At 37.6% G+C, this 16,989-nt stretch overlaps 1 protein-coding gene across 5 annotated transcripts in view; it reads left to right on the forward strand.

The window, feature by feature from the left end:
• Nucleotides 1-16,989, forward strand: part of ZDHHC20 (zinc finger DHHC-type palmitoyltransferase 20) — a 70,273-nt gene that overhangs the window by 37,124 nt on the left and 16,160 nt on the right. For all 5 annotated transcript variants that reach the window (XM_057309705.1, XM_026492980.4, XM_026492979.4 and 2 more), the window contains 3 exons: nt 6,957-7,026; nt 8,783-8,815; nt 9,427-9,547. In XM_057309705.1, the coding sequence (XP_057165688.1) occupies nt 6,957-7,026; nt 8,783-8,815; nt 9,427-9,547 (224 nt within the window). The remainder of the gene's footprint in view (nt 1-6,956; nt 7,027-8,782; nt 8,816-9,426; nt 9,548-16,989) is intronic.

Consider the following 16,989-nt stretch of genomic DNA (forward strand, 5'->3'; position numbering starts at 1 on the left):
GAGTTTTTATCTTTTTTCTTATTATAGAAATTATATCCATTCAATCTTTAAAAAACAAAATTACAGAAAAACATATTGTAGAAAGTAGACTTTCATAGACCAGAGACGAGTGAAAATGATGGAGCTGCCTGCAGAGGGAGAAATTGGGGGCTGAGCAACAGGGATGGGGGGTTTTTCATCCAGTTGCTTTTTGGGCTTTTTTGAACCATGTGGACAAATTATTATCTATTCAGGAAACAAAATGAGTCTTTCTAGACCTTCTCCCTCCACAGTGTGGATCCAGCCAACATCTCTCTAGCTTTGTCCCACACTGTTTCTTTGCATCAGCTCTGTGCTAAAGCATTCTTGTCTCTCCCCATCTTTTTAATTGTCTTTTTCTCTGCCTAGGACAATTAGTTTTTCCTCTCTAAATTCAGTTTAAAGTTTTAATTCAATGTCTGCTTCTTTTCACCCATTTCTATTCACTTGAGCAAGAAGTGATTTTTTTTTTTTTAAGATTGATTGATTTTTGAGAGAACGTGCAAGCATGCACTTGTGTGCGGGGCAGGGGGAAGGGGCAAAGGGAGAGGGAGACAAGCAGACTCCCTGCTGAGCGGGGAACCCAACATGGGGCTCCATCCCAGGACCCTGAGCTCATGACCTAAGCCAAAATCAAGAGTCAGTCACTTTAACTGACTGAGCCACCCAGGCATCCCAAGAAGTGATTTTTAAAGTCTGCTCTGAACTTCTCAAATTCTTACCTTGTAGGTCACAAATCACCGCCCCATGGTTATTTCTGTTTATCTCACCTCCTCAACCTCATTCCAAGACTCTGGCAGTCAGGAATTTTTCCCATGGTCTCTAACAAAATGTCTCATTAAATAGGCCCTCTGTAGGTATTTGTTGAATGGGTATTCTGTCTTCCTGGGTATTCTCTGTAATGGCTGTTTATGCACTTTTTGCATGTTATTCTCACGCAGAGGCCATGCTAACCTTATCTGAATTGTGCCAATTTTAGTGTGTGTGCTGTCAAAGTGAGCAGTTTATGCACTTTTAAATCTCCGTAGTTTTCTCTCTCTTCACTGATTTTCCCCATCATAGTCTGACTTTATATTTTATCAGAAGTAATAATTATTATTATCCTAGTAACACCTGCTTTATTGAGAATCTGTTATGTTCCAGGAAATTTATATTTAATCTGCACAATAGTCCTTTACACTTGGTATTATTTGCATTTCCAGAAGAGGAAATTGAGGCTCATGTAAAGTAAGTTACTGACCCAAGGTCACAAGCTAGTAAGTGGGAGAGCTAGCATCCAACCTAACTGGTAACAAGGTCCCTGCTGCTTCCAGGACAGTGTTGTGCCAGTGCACCTTTACAAAATGGCTTTTCCAGAGCATACCAGTTTCCTCTTAGTATCTGTGTTCTTGTCCTTTCTTCTTCTTCTTTTTTAAAGATTTCTTTATTTGAGAGAGAGAAAGCTTGAGGGCCCTGGGAGAGAGGGAGAGAGAGACTTCAACAGACTCTGAGCTGAGCATGGAGCCCGACACGGGGCTCTATTCCACAACCTTGAGATCACAACCTTAGCTGAAACCAAGAGTCAGCGGCTTAATCGACTGCACCACCCTGACACCCCTCGTCCTTTCTTATATTTGCATAAAGATTGCTGACCTTTTTCTTCTCTTCTCTCCCAGTTTGCTCCCATAACACTTGCTTCTCTTCTTAATAAATCATAACCAGTTTCTTCCCTCTGCTCTCAGGTATATGTCAAAGTATATCTCTCTTAAAAACAACGGTTTGGTTCGGGTGCTGTTCTAACCACCATTATATTTTCTCTTCCCTTTGAGTCAGATCCTCTTAAAGTTGTCTGCTCCCAAGTCCTCTTTTCCTTCCCAGCTAATACCAGGCAATTGAATTCCATTCTCCCTACCCAAGTTGAGTGGCTTTTGTCATTCTGGCTTCTCGAAAATCTTTCTTCTTTGTGCTTTACTGTTCTAGTTGTGTTTCTGCATGCTTGGATGATTATTCTTCCTAAATTTTTTTTGATTTTTCTATTTCTTAACTTCACAAGGGTGCCTTGCCCTCATTCTTTTCATACTATTCCTTCAGCTTTTGTTTTCACCTCTGGAATTCCAACACTAGGATATTGTGATCATTAGTTTATCGTGTCTCAGTTTGTTTTCTTTAATAGTTTTCAGGAACGAGTTCACTTTTCTTAATGTGACTTAAAACAGATTGAAGGGCATTGTCACACTAGCACTCATTTGCATTCCAAACCCTTAGTTGTATGTCAGAGAAAGGGGTGGAGTTGCAACTGCACACAAGGATCACTTGTCTACCTAGAGGCCTACAGTCTAGCTGCACGAGGGCTGCAGCATTCTTCCTGATGTTTCAGAGGAACCTGCAGACCTCTCCCCAGAGCACCTAGGAGCCATTATTCAAGGCTTCATCAGTCTTCTTGGCCTGTGTCTTACCATTCAGCATCTCCAGCTTGGTTCATTTTCTGGGTTAGTTGCACTGATATGTCTGTTTTCTATGTGTATCCATGGGACCTGGTGGGCTTGGAGTCCTTCTACTCCATCATTTTCCCTGGCTCCCACCAGAATAGCTGTCCTTGAGTGACCTATTGTCCAAACCTACAAACCCAAATGAAACTGGATTCATCAATTCAAAATTTAATACCATCAAGCAATGTTTGTCACGTGGTAGAAACTCTCTAAATATTTGTTGAATGAATGAGTGAGAGAATGAATAAATGAAAAACATACTGCCCCACTCTCACTGCTCCCCCCAGACTGATCTTTTTTTTTCTCTTTTTGAGAAATGTTTATGTAATTGCCACCATAAAGATTTTATTTTATTCATTTGAGAGAGAGAAAGCGAGCATGCGCACACAAGCTGGGGGAGAGGCAGAGGAAGAGAGCGAGAAGCAGGTCCCCACTGAGCAGGGAGCCTGATGCGGGGCTTGATCCCAGGACCTTGAGATCATGACCCAGGCTGAAGGCAGACGCTTAACCGACTGAGCCACCCAGGCGCCCCTGAGCTTATTTCTGCCTTATTCATCTCAGTGCCCGAGACTAGAAACTGAAGTTTGCTGATTGCTCCTTTTTCCTCAGTTCTTCTATCTACTCAGTCATCAGGATCCTTCAGAAGTCTTCCTCAAAGGTCTGTTCAGTTTGGTCTCATATCAGGGCAAAATTCTCATCTCAGAATTTTGAGTGGAAGCATAGAGGAAAAAGAAAACAAGATACTCCGGATCCTTATCTTACCACTAACTCAGCTGTATATAGCCTTGGGCAAATTACTCTCTCTTAATATTGGGGTGTTTTCCATCTGTAGAATGGAGAGATCAACTAGGAGATTTCTACGGTCCTTTATAGATTTACTTTTTCTACGTTGTATGGTTTTATCTCCCCAGTGTTACACCCAGGTGAGGCGTTATAGAACACACCCTCAGTAAAGTATAGCTTATTCATTTAAGTGGATATTTATATACATTCCCTTCATCTTAAACACGTTTTTGGAATTGTAGAAGTAACATGCCCATGATTTTTTAAAAAAAACTTTTAGGGCACCAAATGAAAAGTGCGGGGCGCCTAGGTGGCTCAGTTAAGCATCCAGCTCTTGATCTCAGAGTCTGACTCTTAATCTCAGCTCAGGTCTTGATCTCAGGGTCATGAGTTCAAGCCTTGCTTTGGGCTCCACACTGTGCATGGAGCCTATAAGAAAAAAAGAAAGAAAAAAGTGAGTTTACCCTGTACCCCAGCACTACTCTCCACGGGCATCCTGTGTATCCTTGCAGGAATTTTTTATACTTGGCAGAGTACTGTATAACTTATGTACAATTAATTAATATATTTTAAAAACTAGAGTGGATAGATAGTAACCAATACAAATTTGGTTACCTGGATAGTGCCTTTTAGCAGGTATAACTTACAACATTGCTTCAAAATAACTGGTGTGCCTGGGTGGCTCAGTCGGTTAAGCATCTGCCTTCAGCTCGGGTCATGATCCCAAGGTCCTGGGATTGAGCCCCGCATGGGGCTACCCACTCAGTGGGGAGCCTGCTTCTCCCTCTGCCTCTGCCCGCTGCTCCCCCTACTTGTGTTTGTTCTCTCTTTCTGTCTGTCAAATAAATAAAATCTTAAAAATAAACAAAATAACACTGTGTCTCTCTTATATATTAATTCACATCTGGAAGGTGTACGTTTTTTATTGGGATATGTAAAGAGAAAAAAAGTATGTATTCTTATTCCCCTTAGAGATGTGAAACATGCTACATATTCAGGCTATTCAGCAATTTGCTTTTTTCCCATCCGATATATTTGCATTTTTCCAACTTAGGGTACATGTGTATTTTGTATGGAAAATTCTTGTAAAAGTCTATATAGTATTCCACTGTATGGATATATTAAAATGCTTAGCCATTTAGGTAATTCAAGTTATTCATAGTATTTTATTATTAAAAACAATGCTGTAGTGAACACGTCTATAGAATTTTCTAGAAGTAGAAATCCTCGGTCAGAGAACATATACATCTTAAATTTTTATTGATACTGCCAAATTTCCCTCCAAATAGATTGTAATACGTAACATGATTCATGTACTTTTTAGAGGGTATACTTAATTTAAATTTTTATTTGATCCTATTTTCTATGCTATTACTGTGTTTGTTAGGATCACAAATAACAGGCAACAACTTAAGCTTTTTAACTCCTTTCACCCCAAAAAGCTACCAAAAAATATGAAATGGTATCGGAAATTGGTAGGTATTTCATATATCTTAAGGGCAGGACTACAAGAAAGAACTGGAACCCAGAACTGAAAAGCCAAAACTGTGACTCTGTGCAGCTTGTTTCTTCTTGTTTCTGTGTATCTGTTTCATTTTTAACACTATCTCCCAGCAAACAACTTTTTATTTTTATCCAATTCACATGGCAAAATATCACCATTACAGTTGCAGCAGCATGCAGCCGTAACTTATTCTCAGTCCCAGTGCTTAATCCATAGGAGAGACAGCATGAACTAGAAGCGGGGAGGGTGGTCTGAACTCATTTCCCAGAGAAGGAGAGAGTGGGTTATAGATCAAGCAGATACCCCCAAAGAAGCCATTCACAATAACAAGTAGAGTATTTGCCATTTATAAATGCTCTAAATCTATAAGTGTTTCAACTGTTTGTGAAACACCAATAGTAATTTACCTTGTTGCCAAGTCAGTACAGTTTGTTTGCTTTAGAGGCCATCATAGAGAGAACAATTAGCATCTAACTATAATGTTATTGTTCTCTATTTGTCCATAATAATGGTTTTTAAGGTACTTTTTGATTTGTGAAGTCTTGGGACATTTCCCTCGTGAATCTCAAAGATCTATTTGTCACTTATTTAAATTTCAAAAACTGAAACTTAAGGTTCTATACGATATACACACTCTGATGGAACTCTGTTCCATTGGACTTCCTTCTCTTGAATTTTTTTTATCAGAGTACTTGAGCTGAATTGGGAAAACAAGTCTTACTTGATATGATTTCTTGTTAATCTTTGTCATCATCTCTGACCTTTTCACCCTGTTTCAGGCACACCAAGCCCTTCCCTATTCTTTAAACAAACTAAGCACACTTCCACCTCAAGGCTTGTCCTCTGCTTAGAATCCTCTTTTTCCCAGTGTGACTTACTAACCCCCTTACTTTTTTTTTTTTTTAATGTTACGTTAGTCACCATACAGTACATAGTTAGTTTTTGATGTAGTGTTCCATGATTCATTGTTTGCGTATAACACCCAATGCTCCATGCAATACATGCCCTCCTTAATACCCATCACTGGCCTATCTCGATCCCCCACCCCCCTCCCCTCTGAAACCCTCAGTTTGTTTCCCAGAGTCCATAGTGTCTCATGGTTCATTCCCCCTTCTGTTTACCCCTCCTTCATTCTTCCCTTCCTTCGCCTACCAATCTCCCTGCTATTCCTTATGTTCCATAAATGAGAGAAACCATATGATAATTGTCTTTCTCTGCTTGACTTATTTCACTTAGCATGATCTCCTCCAGTCCCATCCATGTTTCTGCAAATGTTGGGTAATCGTTCTTTCTGGTGGCTAATATTCCATCATATATATGGACCACATCTTCTTTATCCATTCATCTGTTGAAGGGCATCTCCGCTCCTTCCACAATTTAGCTATTGTGGACAATGCTGCTATGAACATTGTAACCCCCTTACTTTGATTTCATTTTTCTCAAATGTCTCTGAAATTGCAGTATACAATATCCCAGTTCCCCTTCCCTGCTTTATTTTTCTTATTAGCACCTATCACTAATATACTATTTATTTTGTTAACTTATTTATTACACCCCATCTCCTGCAAAAGAATGTAAGTTCCATGAAGGCAGAGATTTAAGCCTAGAACAGTATCTGGCAACTAATAGGTGCTCATGTTTTGAATGAACAAACATATAAATTGGGCAGCAGTAACGTATGTTAGAATTGAATGGAAGAAGTTCGGGGTTATTTGTTTTAAAAAAAGTGGTCTGTTTTGCTACTTGGGATAGGGATGGGAGATAAAAGGTTATGTTTTTATTTTTCTTGAAAAAGCTATTTTATAATTTAAAATCCCACAGGGTGCCTTAAAAAATTTAGACACATGCATTTTGATATTTTACATTAGACACTGTGTTATAGTAGGAAAAACTTGAATCGGGACTTTGTAAATCTGAGTTATGCTACCTAACTAGGTGTTTGACTTTGTGCAAGTCACTTACTTACTATAGATCTCCTTCTTCATCTGAAAACGCTGTTCTATTTCTGAGGTTCCCTTCTACCACTTGACATTTTAATTTCAGGAGTTCTCTAATGCATTTTGGTATGATTTTAAAATTATTATCAATTTTGCAGAATTATTTGTAAAAGAAATGAAATTTTATAGTCAAATTAACTAAGCTTGTACATCCTTCAACAATTTCCTTTTAATTCTTAAATGTAGCCATCAGATATTGTGAAAGATGTCAGTTGATTAAACCTGATCGGGCACATCACTGCTCAGCATGTGACATGTAAGTATTACTTGTTCGTTTTTATTTTCACCCTAGCACTGGAAATTGGTGACAGGAGAATGGAAGGGGAAGGAATATTTTATATGCTTTATACTTAATAAGAACACTGTCCTCTCCCTTTATTTGCTATGTATGTTGGGCTAACAAAATATTTATATAAGCTAGAATATATTTTGAAGTAATCTTGGTTAATGGTTCCTATACTAGTTGATAGCATATACCTCATATGCTTATGCTTAATTCAGTATTGATGAGCAAGTAAGTAATAACCCCCTTGAGAAAGGTAACTATTATCACAGGGAAAAAAAGACTGTCACAATTTTCTTATTTTCATTGCTGGTACTGAAACCTAACAAACCACAAAAGTATTATTTTCAGTTACTGTCTATGACATTGTTTCCAGAAAAATTTAATCTGTGTGTGTGTGTGTGTGTGCGTGCGCGCACGCACCCCCGAGAAGGTAGTGTGTTGAAGGAAAGAGCCATAGTTTAGGAATCTCTACTAGTCCTTGAACTTTAGTTAGACAGGCTATTTAACATTCTGGGCATTAGTTTATTCATTTCCTATATTGCAGCAGTTGCCTCATATCCGCCTGGGGATCTGTTCGAAGACCCCCAGTGGATGCCCAAAACTGGATAATACTAAACCCTACATATACTATACATATATACCTATATGAGGTTAGGCACAGTAAATTAGGCACAGTAAGAAATTAACAACAATAATAATAAAATAGAACAATTACAGCAATATACTGTAATAAAAGTTATGTGAATGTGGTCTCTCTCTCAACATGCCTTCTTTACTCACCCTTATTGTGATGAGTTAAAGGGAGGAGAATGATGTGAACTGTGGCGCAGCATTAGGCTGTGGTTGATCTTCTAAAGTACGTCAGAAGGAAGGTCATCTGCTTCTAGACCATGGGTGACTGTGGTTAGCTGAAACCAGGGGAAGCAACTAGACCAGGGGGACTGCTGTATTTGAGATGTTCTGTGGTCTAACTTTATACAAATCTAGATTATGTGTATTGGTGAAGAGGCAAATTTGGAGGGTTTTCTTATTATAAAAGTACAGTAGTGTTTATCCATGGAATACAATTTTGTAAATTGTGTGGAAAAAATAACCATCTGTAAGCCTATCTTTGTTAGTATTTTAACGTATTTGCTCTTAAAGTTTTATTTTTATGTGTTGCATGTGGTTAAAATAGCATAGGAATTTCTGTATTTCATTTTATCTCCCTCAGCTAATTTGTAAGCTGTACCTATCTAATTTACCTAGTGCTATATGTACGATATCATATTAAAATGTCATTTGGTGTGGTTCATGGCATTTGGCTGTGCTCAGCTGAATTCCCAGTATTAAAAATCATCTCTTAACTATAAAAGGCCTTTTGGAAATACCAGAACTTTTCTCTAACCTAATGTTTACTGGGTTAGTTTTTCTTTATTTTTTTAGAGAGGGAGTGGGGGAGAGAGAGAGAGGCAGAGGGAGAAGGAGAGAGAGAATCTTAAGCAGGCTCCACACCCAGCATGGAGCCGGATACGGGGGCTCAGTCTTACAACCCTGAGATCACTACCTGAACTGAAATCAAGAGTCAGACGCTTAACCCACTGAGCGACCCAGCACCCCTGGGTTGGTTTTTCTAAGATACTATTTGTAAAGGTAAAAACTTAAGCCAAAGAAAGGGAAAACTATCAGAAATTAGTATTAGGGGAATTTTTATGCAAGGATTTTCTTATGTTTATTTGTTTTTTAGATGTATTCTTAAGATGGATCATCACTGTCCTTGGTATGTATAAAAAAAGAGGAAATCATATTGGGGGTGGAGAGGTGGGAAGGAGAGTTGAGAGTAATTTACCTCGGCATTTCCTAAATTTTGAAGGTCAGTTCAATTACTTGATTACTCAAGATTGATCTAGTCCTATTTATATGCATATATATGTATGTACATGTTTATATTAAATGTATTCCTTTATACTCTGATGTTATTAACCCAAGTAGGTATATATTAAGAATTAACATTAAAATTCCAGATTCCTCATAGAATTTATTAAAAACACACATCCACAATTAAGATACTGCTCTCTACTTCCCAAGTGGCCCATTTCCAAGTAATAATGATTAAGTTTTTTTATCTGTCATATGTATTATTGTTTTTGTTTATTATAGTTAAAAAATAACATTAAAACTTACCATCTTAACCATTTCTAAGTGTACAGTTCAGTAGTATTAAGTATGTTAACATTGTGTAACCAATCTTTAGAACTTTTTCATCTTGCAAAACTAAATTCTATACCCATCACTGCCCCCCCAGCCCCTGGCAAGCACCATTCTGTTTTTTGTTTTTAAGAGTTTGTGATTTGTCTTATTTTTACAGTGTGACTTTCTTTATTCTTCTAGGGTGAATAACTGTGTGGGATTTTCTAATTACAAATTCTTCCTGCTGTTTTTATTGTATTCCTTGTTATATTGCCTTTTCGTGGCCGCAACAGTTTTACAGTACTTTATAAAATTTTGGACGGTAAGTCTTTTTTCTATCTTAAAACTTTTTAAGGTGCTGTATTCATAAAGAATTCCTTCGTTCTTTATTACAAGTAGATGTACTTTATTTCAGTTTTACTAGGTAGAATTTATGATGGATCAGAAGGCAGATGGGATCACAATTTACCTTCATGTTTATTTGTAAATAAATGGAGATTAAATTGGATATAGTGAGCTTTTTTTTAGTGAGCCAAATTATTTTCAGCAATATTCTAACAATAGAACTATCAATTTTCTGGAAATAATTGCTTTTACTTTAGTTGAAGAGACTTGCTGCAGTTTTACAGTAATAAAAGTGAAATTGCCAACATGCCAAATAACCACTAATCTGGTTCCTGCCTCTATAGATATTAATCCTTTTTCTGTCATAAGTTATAAATGTTTTTTTCCACATTTTCAATTTATATCTTATAACCCTGTTTTCTTTCATTTTTATCAGATCAAAGTTTTATATTTTTAAAGCAGTATTTTTATGATTTTTTTAAAGGTTTTGTTTATTTATTGTAGAGAGAGAGTACATGCGTTGCATGCATACAAGCCGGGGTGTGGGCAGACGGGGAGGGAAAGGGACAAGCAGACTCTGTGCTGAGCTTGAGCCCTACAGAAGGCTCAATGTCATGACCCTGGGACCCTAAGATCATGACCCCAGCTGAAATCAGGAGCCAGATGCTCAATCAACTGAGCCACCTAGGCGCCCCTAAAGTACTGCTTTTAAATAAATAATCAGAAAACCTAGGGGTACCTGGGTGGCTCAGTCGGTTAAATATCTGCCTTTGGCTCAGGTCATGATCCCAGGGTCCTGGGATCAAGCCCTGCATCAGGCTCCCTGCTCAGTGGGGAGCTTGCTTCTCCCTCTTCCTCAACCCCTCGTTCCCTGATGTGCACACACACTCTCTCTCTCTCTCACTCTGCACTCTCTCAATAAATAAAATCTTTAAAAAAAAAAAATAAAAACAGTACTTTTACTTTATGATTTCTGGCTTCAGTCTATTCACTGTATATTTACACAATATTCACCCAGGTTTTCTTCCTTTGACATTTTAGTTGTTTTTGTTTTCACATTTAAATCTTTGATTTTGAAGAAGACATTATTGTGGTCAAAAAGTACTTTGTATTTACTCTTCCTAAAAATCCTGTTAGGAAGTTTTAAAATGTAGGTTTTATGATTGAACTGTTCAGGTATGGTGAAGCCAGCAGATCAGGAGATGATTACTACTGAAAAGATAGTTTGTCACTCACAGTTTCTGAGGGAAGAGGCACACCATGCCATGCAGGGCTACACAGGGAAGCACCAAGCAGGGTAACCAGGTTTAGGTTAGGCAGTTTGCATAATATCTGTGGTCCCTGGGCATAAGAGTTGTCCCTGGTTGTTTTAGTGTATCCTTGGAGTGGTTAGGGCAGGGAAATTTTGCCTCCTGGAGTGTAACAGTCAGATAGAGGAGGTGATTTGGACTATGAACTCTGGATTGGTTAGTTTGTGTATGAGAGGTTTATTCCTTGCTATCACTTAAGAACTGGATAGCTGTGGGAGACACGGTCTCTCTTCAGTCAGCAAGGCCTCAGATGCTAGAGCATCAAGGATACAAAAAATAAGGGGGGGCCTGTGTGGCTCAAGCAGTTAGGCATCCGACTTTTGATTTTGGCTCAGGTCATGATCTCAGGGTTGTGAGATCAAGCCCCATGTTGGGCTCCACACTGGGCATAGAGTCTGTTTAAGATTCTCTTTCTCCCTCTCCCTGTGGCTCTTGCCACCCTGCCCCATACTCACTCACTCTCTCTCAAAAATAAAAATAAAAAAGAATACAAAAAATAAGAAAATATAGTTAATGCAGAAGGAGCTATTATTATTCCAATTTTCAAAGTTGAAAACTGTGGTTAGAGGAGTTAGGAAACTAGCCAGAATTTGAGCATTGATATCTCTATTTCAACATCCAACTACTTTTCACTGTGAATTGTTATTCATAATCATACTTGGGAATTACATAATTAAAGCCTCAAGTCATCAGGCACAATTACTTTTCGAAGAAATATCTAATGCATTTTAGAAGGACCTTCACTAAAACATTGTTGAATTTTTAAACTTTGGGTATTTAAAACCCAGGCTATGCTAGTATTTACAGTGCCTTTGTGCATACTAGAAAAGAGCACCCCAGTTCTGTGTGGTCTCAGCCCAGTGAATTTTGGGTTCTGTTGTTCCCCTAGTTTTAAGTATCTTTGTTCAGTTTACAACCTACTTAACCCTACTCAGTGGCCCTCTTTAATGAAGAGGATTCAGTGCCAGATGAATGAAATCTAAAGGATAGAATTTCACATTTCTTTATCAGAAACTTCAGTAGTGTTTGCATATAATGATTTATTAATTAAAGAATAAATATTTTGGGGGGTGACTGGGTGGCTTAGTCAGTTAAGCATCTGACTGTTGATTTTGGCTCAGGTCATGATCTCAGGATCATGAGATTGAGCCCTGAGTTGGGCTCCACGCTGAGCATGTCTGGAATCTGCTTGGGAGTCTCTTTTCCTCTCCCTCTTCCCCTCGCCCACTCATGTGCATGCTCTCTCTGTCTCTCTCTCTAAAAAAAAAAGAGTAAATATTTTTAAAACTTTTTTCAGATTTATTGTAAGGAAAGACTAGTAAACTTAAATCTATCTTTTTCTTCATTTGTAGTATCTACTATGTGCCAGGCAGTGTTCTAGGCACTTTGGATGTATCAGTGAACAAAACAAAGTCCTATTTTTATAGAACTTACTTTTGAGAAGAGGATAGCATATAAGCATAGTAAATAAGTAAATCCTGTTTTACATTAGAAAGTAAATACTATGAAAAAAAGTAAAAGAGCAGAGTAAGGGATGTGGCAAGTGTATGGGGGTGAGTATGACAGGGGCAGATAGAAGTGTTAAAGAGAGTGATCAGGGTAGACCTGCTCAGTAAGATGATCAGATTTGAACAAAGACTTGAAGGAAGTTAGTGGACACATGGGAGCACCTAGATACAGAGAGCAGATATTAACAGACCTAAAGAGAGAAATAGGGAGCAATGCAATAATAGTAGGGACCTTAATACCCCACTTTCATCAATGGATAGGTCATGCAGACAGAAAATCAATAAGGAAGATTGGCATTAAAATGACACATTAGACCAGGTGGACTTACCAGAGATACAGAACACTCCATCCAAAAGAAACAGAAAACACAATGGTAGAAAACTAGAAATCAGTTACAAAAAAGAAAACTGGAAAACTCACAAATAAGAATGCTCTGAAATACCTAACTTCACCTCTCAAGGAACTAGAGAAAGAACATACAAGCCAAAGTTAGTAGAAGGAGAGAAATAACAAATCAGAGTGGAAATAAATAGAGACTAAAAAGACAATAGAAAAGATCAGTAAAAGAGCTGGGTTTGTTTTTTTTTTAAGATAAACAAAATAGTCAAACCTTCACCAAGAAAGAAAGAGGACTCAAATAAAATAAGAAATGAAAGAGAAAACATATCTGACACCACAGAAATACAAAGGATTCTAAGAGACTATTGTGAACAGTAATACACCAGCAAATTGGACAACTTAGCAGAAATGGATACTTTCCTAGAAAATACAACCTACCAAAGACTGAATCATGATGAAATGAAAATCTGAAGAGATTAATTGCTAGTAAGGAGATTAGATCAGTAATCAATAACTTTCCAATAAACTAAAGTCCAGGACCGGATGCTTTGGTAGTGAAGTCTACCACACATTTAAAGAACTAATGCCAGTCCTCAAAATCTTCCAAGAAAATAGAAGGAGGAACCTTTCCAAATTCATTTTATGGGGCCAGTATTTCCCTGATACCAAAAATGGACAAGGGCCCCATAAGAAAAGAAGATTACAGGCCAATATCCTTGTTGAACAAAGGTGTAAAAATATTTTTAAAAATATTAGCAAGCTGAATTCAGCAACACATTTAAAGAATCATACACTATGATCATGTGGGATTTATTCCAGGGATGCAGGTATGGTTCAGCATCTTTAAATCAATCTGCATGACGTACCACATTAAGAAAATGAAGGAAAAAAATCATGATTATCTCAATAGATACAGAAAAATCATTTGATAAAACTCAACATCCATTTTTGGTAAAAATTCTTAAAGTAGGTGTAGAGGGAACATATCTCAATACAATAAAGGCCATATATGACAATCCCACAGCTAACATCACATTTAGTGATGAAAAGTTTAAAGCTTTCCCCCTAAGATTAAGAAGAATAAGACCAGGATTCCCACTTTGGCTATTTATTCAGCACAATATGTATTGGAAGTCCTAGCCACAGAAATTAGGCAAGAAAAAGAAAAGGAATTCAAATAGGAAAGAAGTAAAGCTGTCTCTATTTGCCTAACACATAATGTTATATTTAGAATACTCTAAAGACTCCACCAAAAACTGTTAGAACTAAGAAACTAATTCAGAAAAGTTGCAGGGTTCAAAATCAGTTGCATTTCTATACTCTAGTAACAAACTATCGAAAGAGAAATTAAGAAAACAGCCCCATTTATACTTGCATAAAAAGGTCAAAATACTTAGGGAATAACTTTAACCAAGGAGGCGAGGGAACTGTACATTGAGAACTTTAAGAGACTGATGAAAGCAGCTGAAGGCACAAATTAATGGAAAGTTAATCTGTACTCACTGACTGGAAGAATTAATATTGTTAAAATATCCATACTACCAAAAGTGATCTACAGAATCAGTGTTCTGATTCTAAGTTCCAATGACATTTTTCACAGAAATAGAACAAACAGTTCTAAAATTTGTGTGGAACCACAAAGACCCCAAATAGCCAAGGCAGTCTTGAAAAAGAAGAACAAAGCTGGAAGTATCACACTTCCTGATATCAAACCATATTACAAAGCTATAGTAATCAGAACAGTACGGTATTGGTGTGAAAACAGACACCTAGATCAATGGAACAAAATAGATAGGCCGGAAATAAATCCATGAATCTTTGGTCAGTTAATTTACAACAAAGGAGCCAAGAGAGTATACAGTGGGTAAAGGACAGTCTCTGTAATAAATAATGTTGAGGAAAGTGAAGATACCTATCTTCAAAAATCAGTTCCAAATGGGTTAAAGACTTGAACGTATGACTGGAAATCATAAATCTCCTAAATGAAAACTTTGGCAGTAAGCTCCTTCACATTGGTCCTGGTGATGATTTTTTAGATTTGACACCAAAAGCGAGAATAAACAAGTGGGACTACATCAGATTAAGAAGCTTCTATATAGCAAAGGAAACCATCAACAAAACAAAAAGACAGTTTACTGAATGGGAGAAGATATTTGCAAATCATATATCTGATAAGGGGGGTCGCCTGGGTGGCTCAGTCGTTAAGCGTCTGCCTTCGGCTCAGGGATCCCAGAGTCCTGGGATCGAGCCCCACATCAGGCTCCTCTGCTGGGAGCCTGCTTCTTCCTCTCCCATTCCCCCTGCCTGTGTTCCCTCTCTCGCTGGCTGTCTCTCTGTCAAAAAAAAAAACCCAAAAACCATATATCTGATAAGGGCTTAATAGACAAAATATATAAAGAACTACAACTCTATAGCCAAAAAAAAATTTTTTTTTTCAAAAAAATGGGCAGAGAATCTGAATAGACATTTTTCCAAAGACATATGGATGGCCAGCAGGTACGTGAAAAAGTGCTCAAGTCACTAATCAGGGAAATACAAATCAAAACCACAGTGAGATATCAACTCATACCTGTTAGAACGGGTGTTATCAAAAGATAAGAAGTAACTAGTGTTGGCGAGGATGTGGAGAAAAGGGAACCCATGTACTCTTGGTGGGTATGTAGATTGGTTTAGCCATTATGGAAACAGTATGAAGATTCCTCAAAAAATTAGAACTACCATATGATCAGCAATTCTTCTGGATATTTATCCAAAAGAAACAAAAACACTAACTTGAAAAGATAATGTGTAACCCCATGTGCATTGCAGCTTATTTATAATAGCCAAGACTAAACATCCTGTGTATCCCATCAGTGGATGAATGGATGAAGAAAACTGTGTGTGTGTGTGTGTGTGTGTGTGTGTGTGTGTGCGCGCGCGTGTGCACGCGCGCACAATGGAATATTACTCGGCCATAAAAACTTAGGAAACCCTGCCATTTGTGACCACATGGATGGGCCTGGAAGACATTATACTAGGTAAAACAAGTCAGAGAAAGACAAATACTGTTTTTGTCACTTATATGTAGAATCTAAAAAAATTTTTTTTGGACTCATAGATACGGAACAGATTGGTGATTGTCAAGGCAGTGGGTGGGGGATGGGTAATGTGGGTGAAGGTGCTCAAAATAATATTAAGAAGTCCTGGGTATGTAATGCACAACATGGTGACTATAGTTAAGTATATTTGAAAGTCGTAAAGGTAGTATCTTAAAAGATCTCATCACTAGAAAAAAATTTTGTAACTGTGGAACAGATGTTAACTAGACTTACTGTGGTGATCATTTTGCAATGTGTACATATACTGAGTCATATTTTACACCTGAAACTAATAGACTGTTATATGTTAATTATATCTCAATTTTTTTTAAAAAAGTGTGATCAGGGTAGTTCAGAAGGTAAGATTTGAGCAAAGACTTGAAGGGAGTTAGTGGACATTTGAGAGAAGAACATTTTTGAAGAAACATCTGGACTTTAGAGCAAAGGCCCAAAAGTAGGAGCATCCCCACCATGTTTGTGTAACAGCAAGGAAGCTAGTGTGGCTGGAGTAGAATGAGCGAGAATGGGACTAATGAAAAGTCCAGACAGTGGGGCTTGGAGAATGTTGAAGGACTGTGTCTTTCATAACGAGTGAAACAGGAGCAGAGGAGTAACATGGTCTTATTTTAATGGATCACTCTGATTGCGGGGCTGAAACTAGACCGGAGGTCAAGTGACAGCACCTCTTAGAAGGCTTTTGCAGTAGTAGTGAGTGAAGGTGGTAAGAAATTCTCAGATACCGTTTTTAGAAACTAATCAGAAGTTTTTTAATAAAAGCTATTTGCTAAAAAAATTAATTTTATTCTTTCCTAGATATAAATCTCTTTCAAAACAGTGGGGAAGTTTATGAAGTGTACCTTGAATGTGCTTGAGGAGCTAAATATTCTTGTCTGTTTTCTCTTTTGTGTTTTTGGAGAAGATGTTGTCAATGACCTTTAGGGAACAACATCTTAGTGTTCCTTCAAAACAAAAGATTTATAAAACTAGCGTTCAGGATAATTTTGTATAAAATTTGGTTTCTTAATACATTATCTCTATTTGTACAAGCTTTGCCGCAGGAAATCTACAGAGAGTTGTCCAAAGGTAAAATAACATTATTGCCATGCCATTCTTGTGACATTTATAGTAAATATGTATAATACTCATTTGCTTCACAAGATGGGAAGTTAAAAGAATTGCTTGAT

This window comes from Ursus arctos, unplaced genomic scaffold, assembly GCF_023065955.2.
Source record: "Ursus arctos isolate Adak ecotype North America unplaced genomic scaffold, UrsArc2.0 scaffold_10, whole genome shotgun sequence".
Classification (NCBI taxonomy): domain Eukaryota; kingdom Metazoa; phylum Chordata; class Mammalia; order Carnivora; family Ursidae; genus Ursus; species Ursus arctos.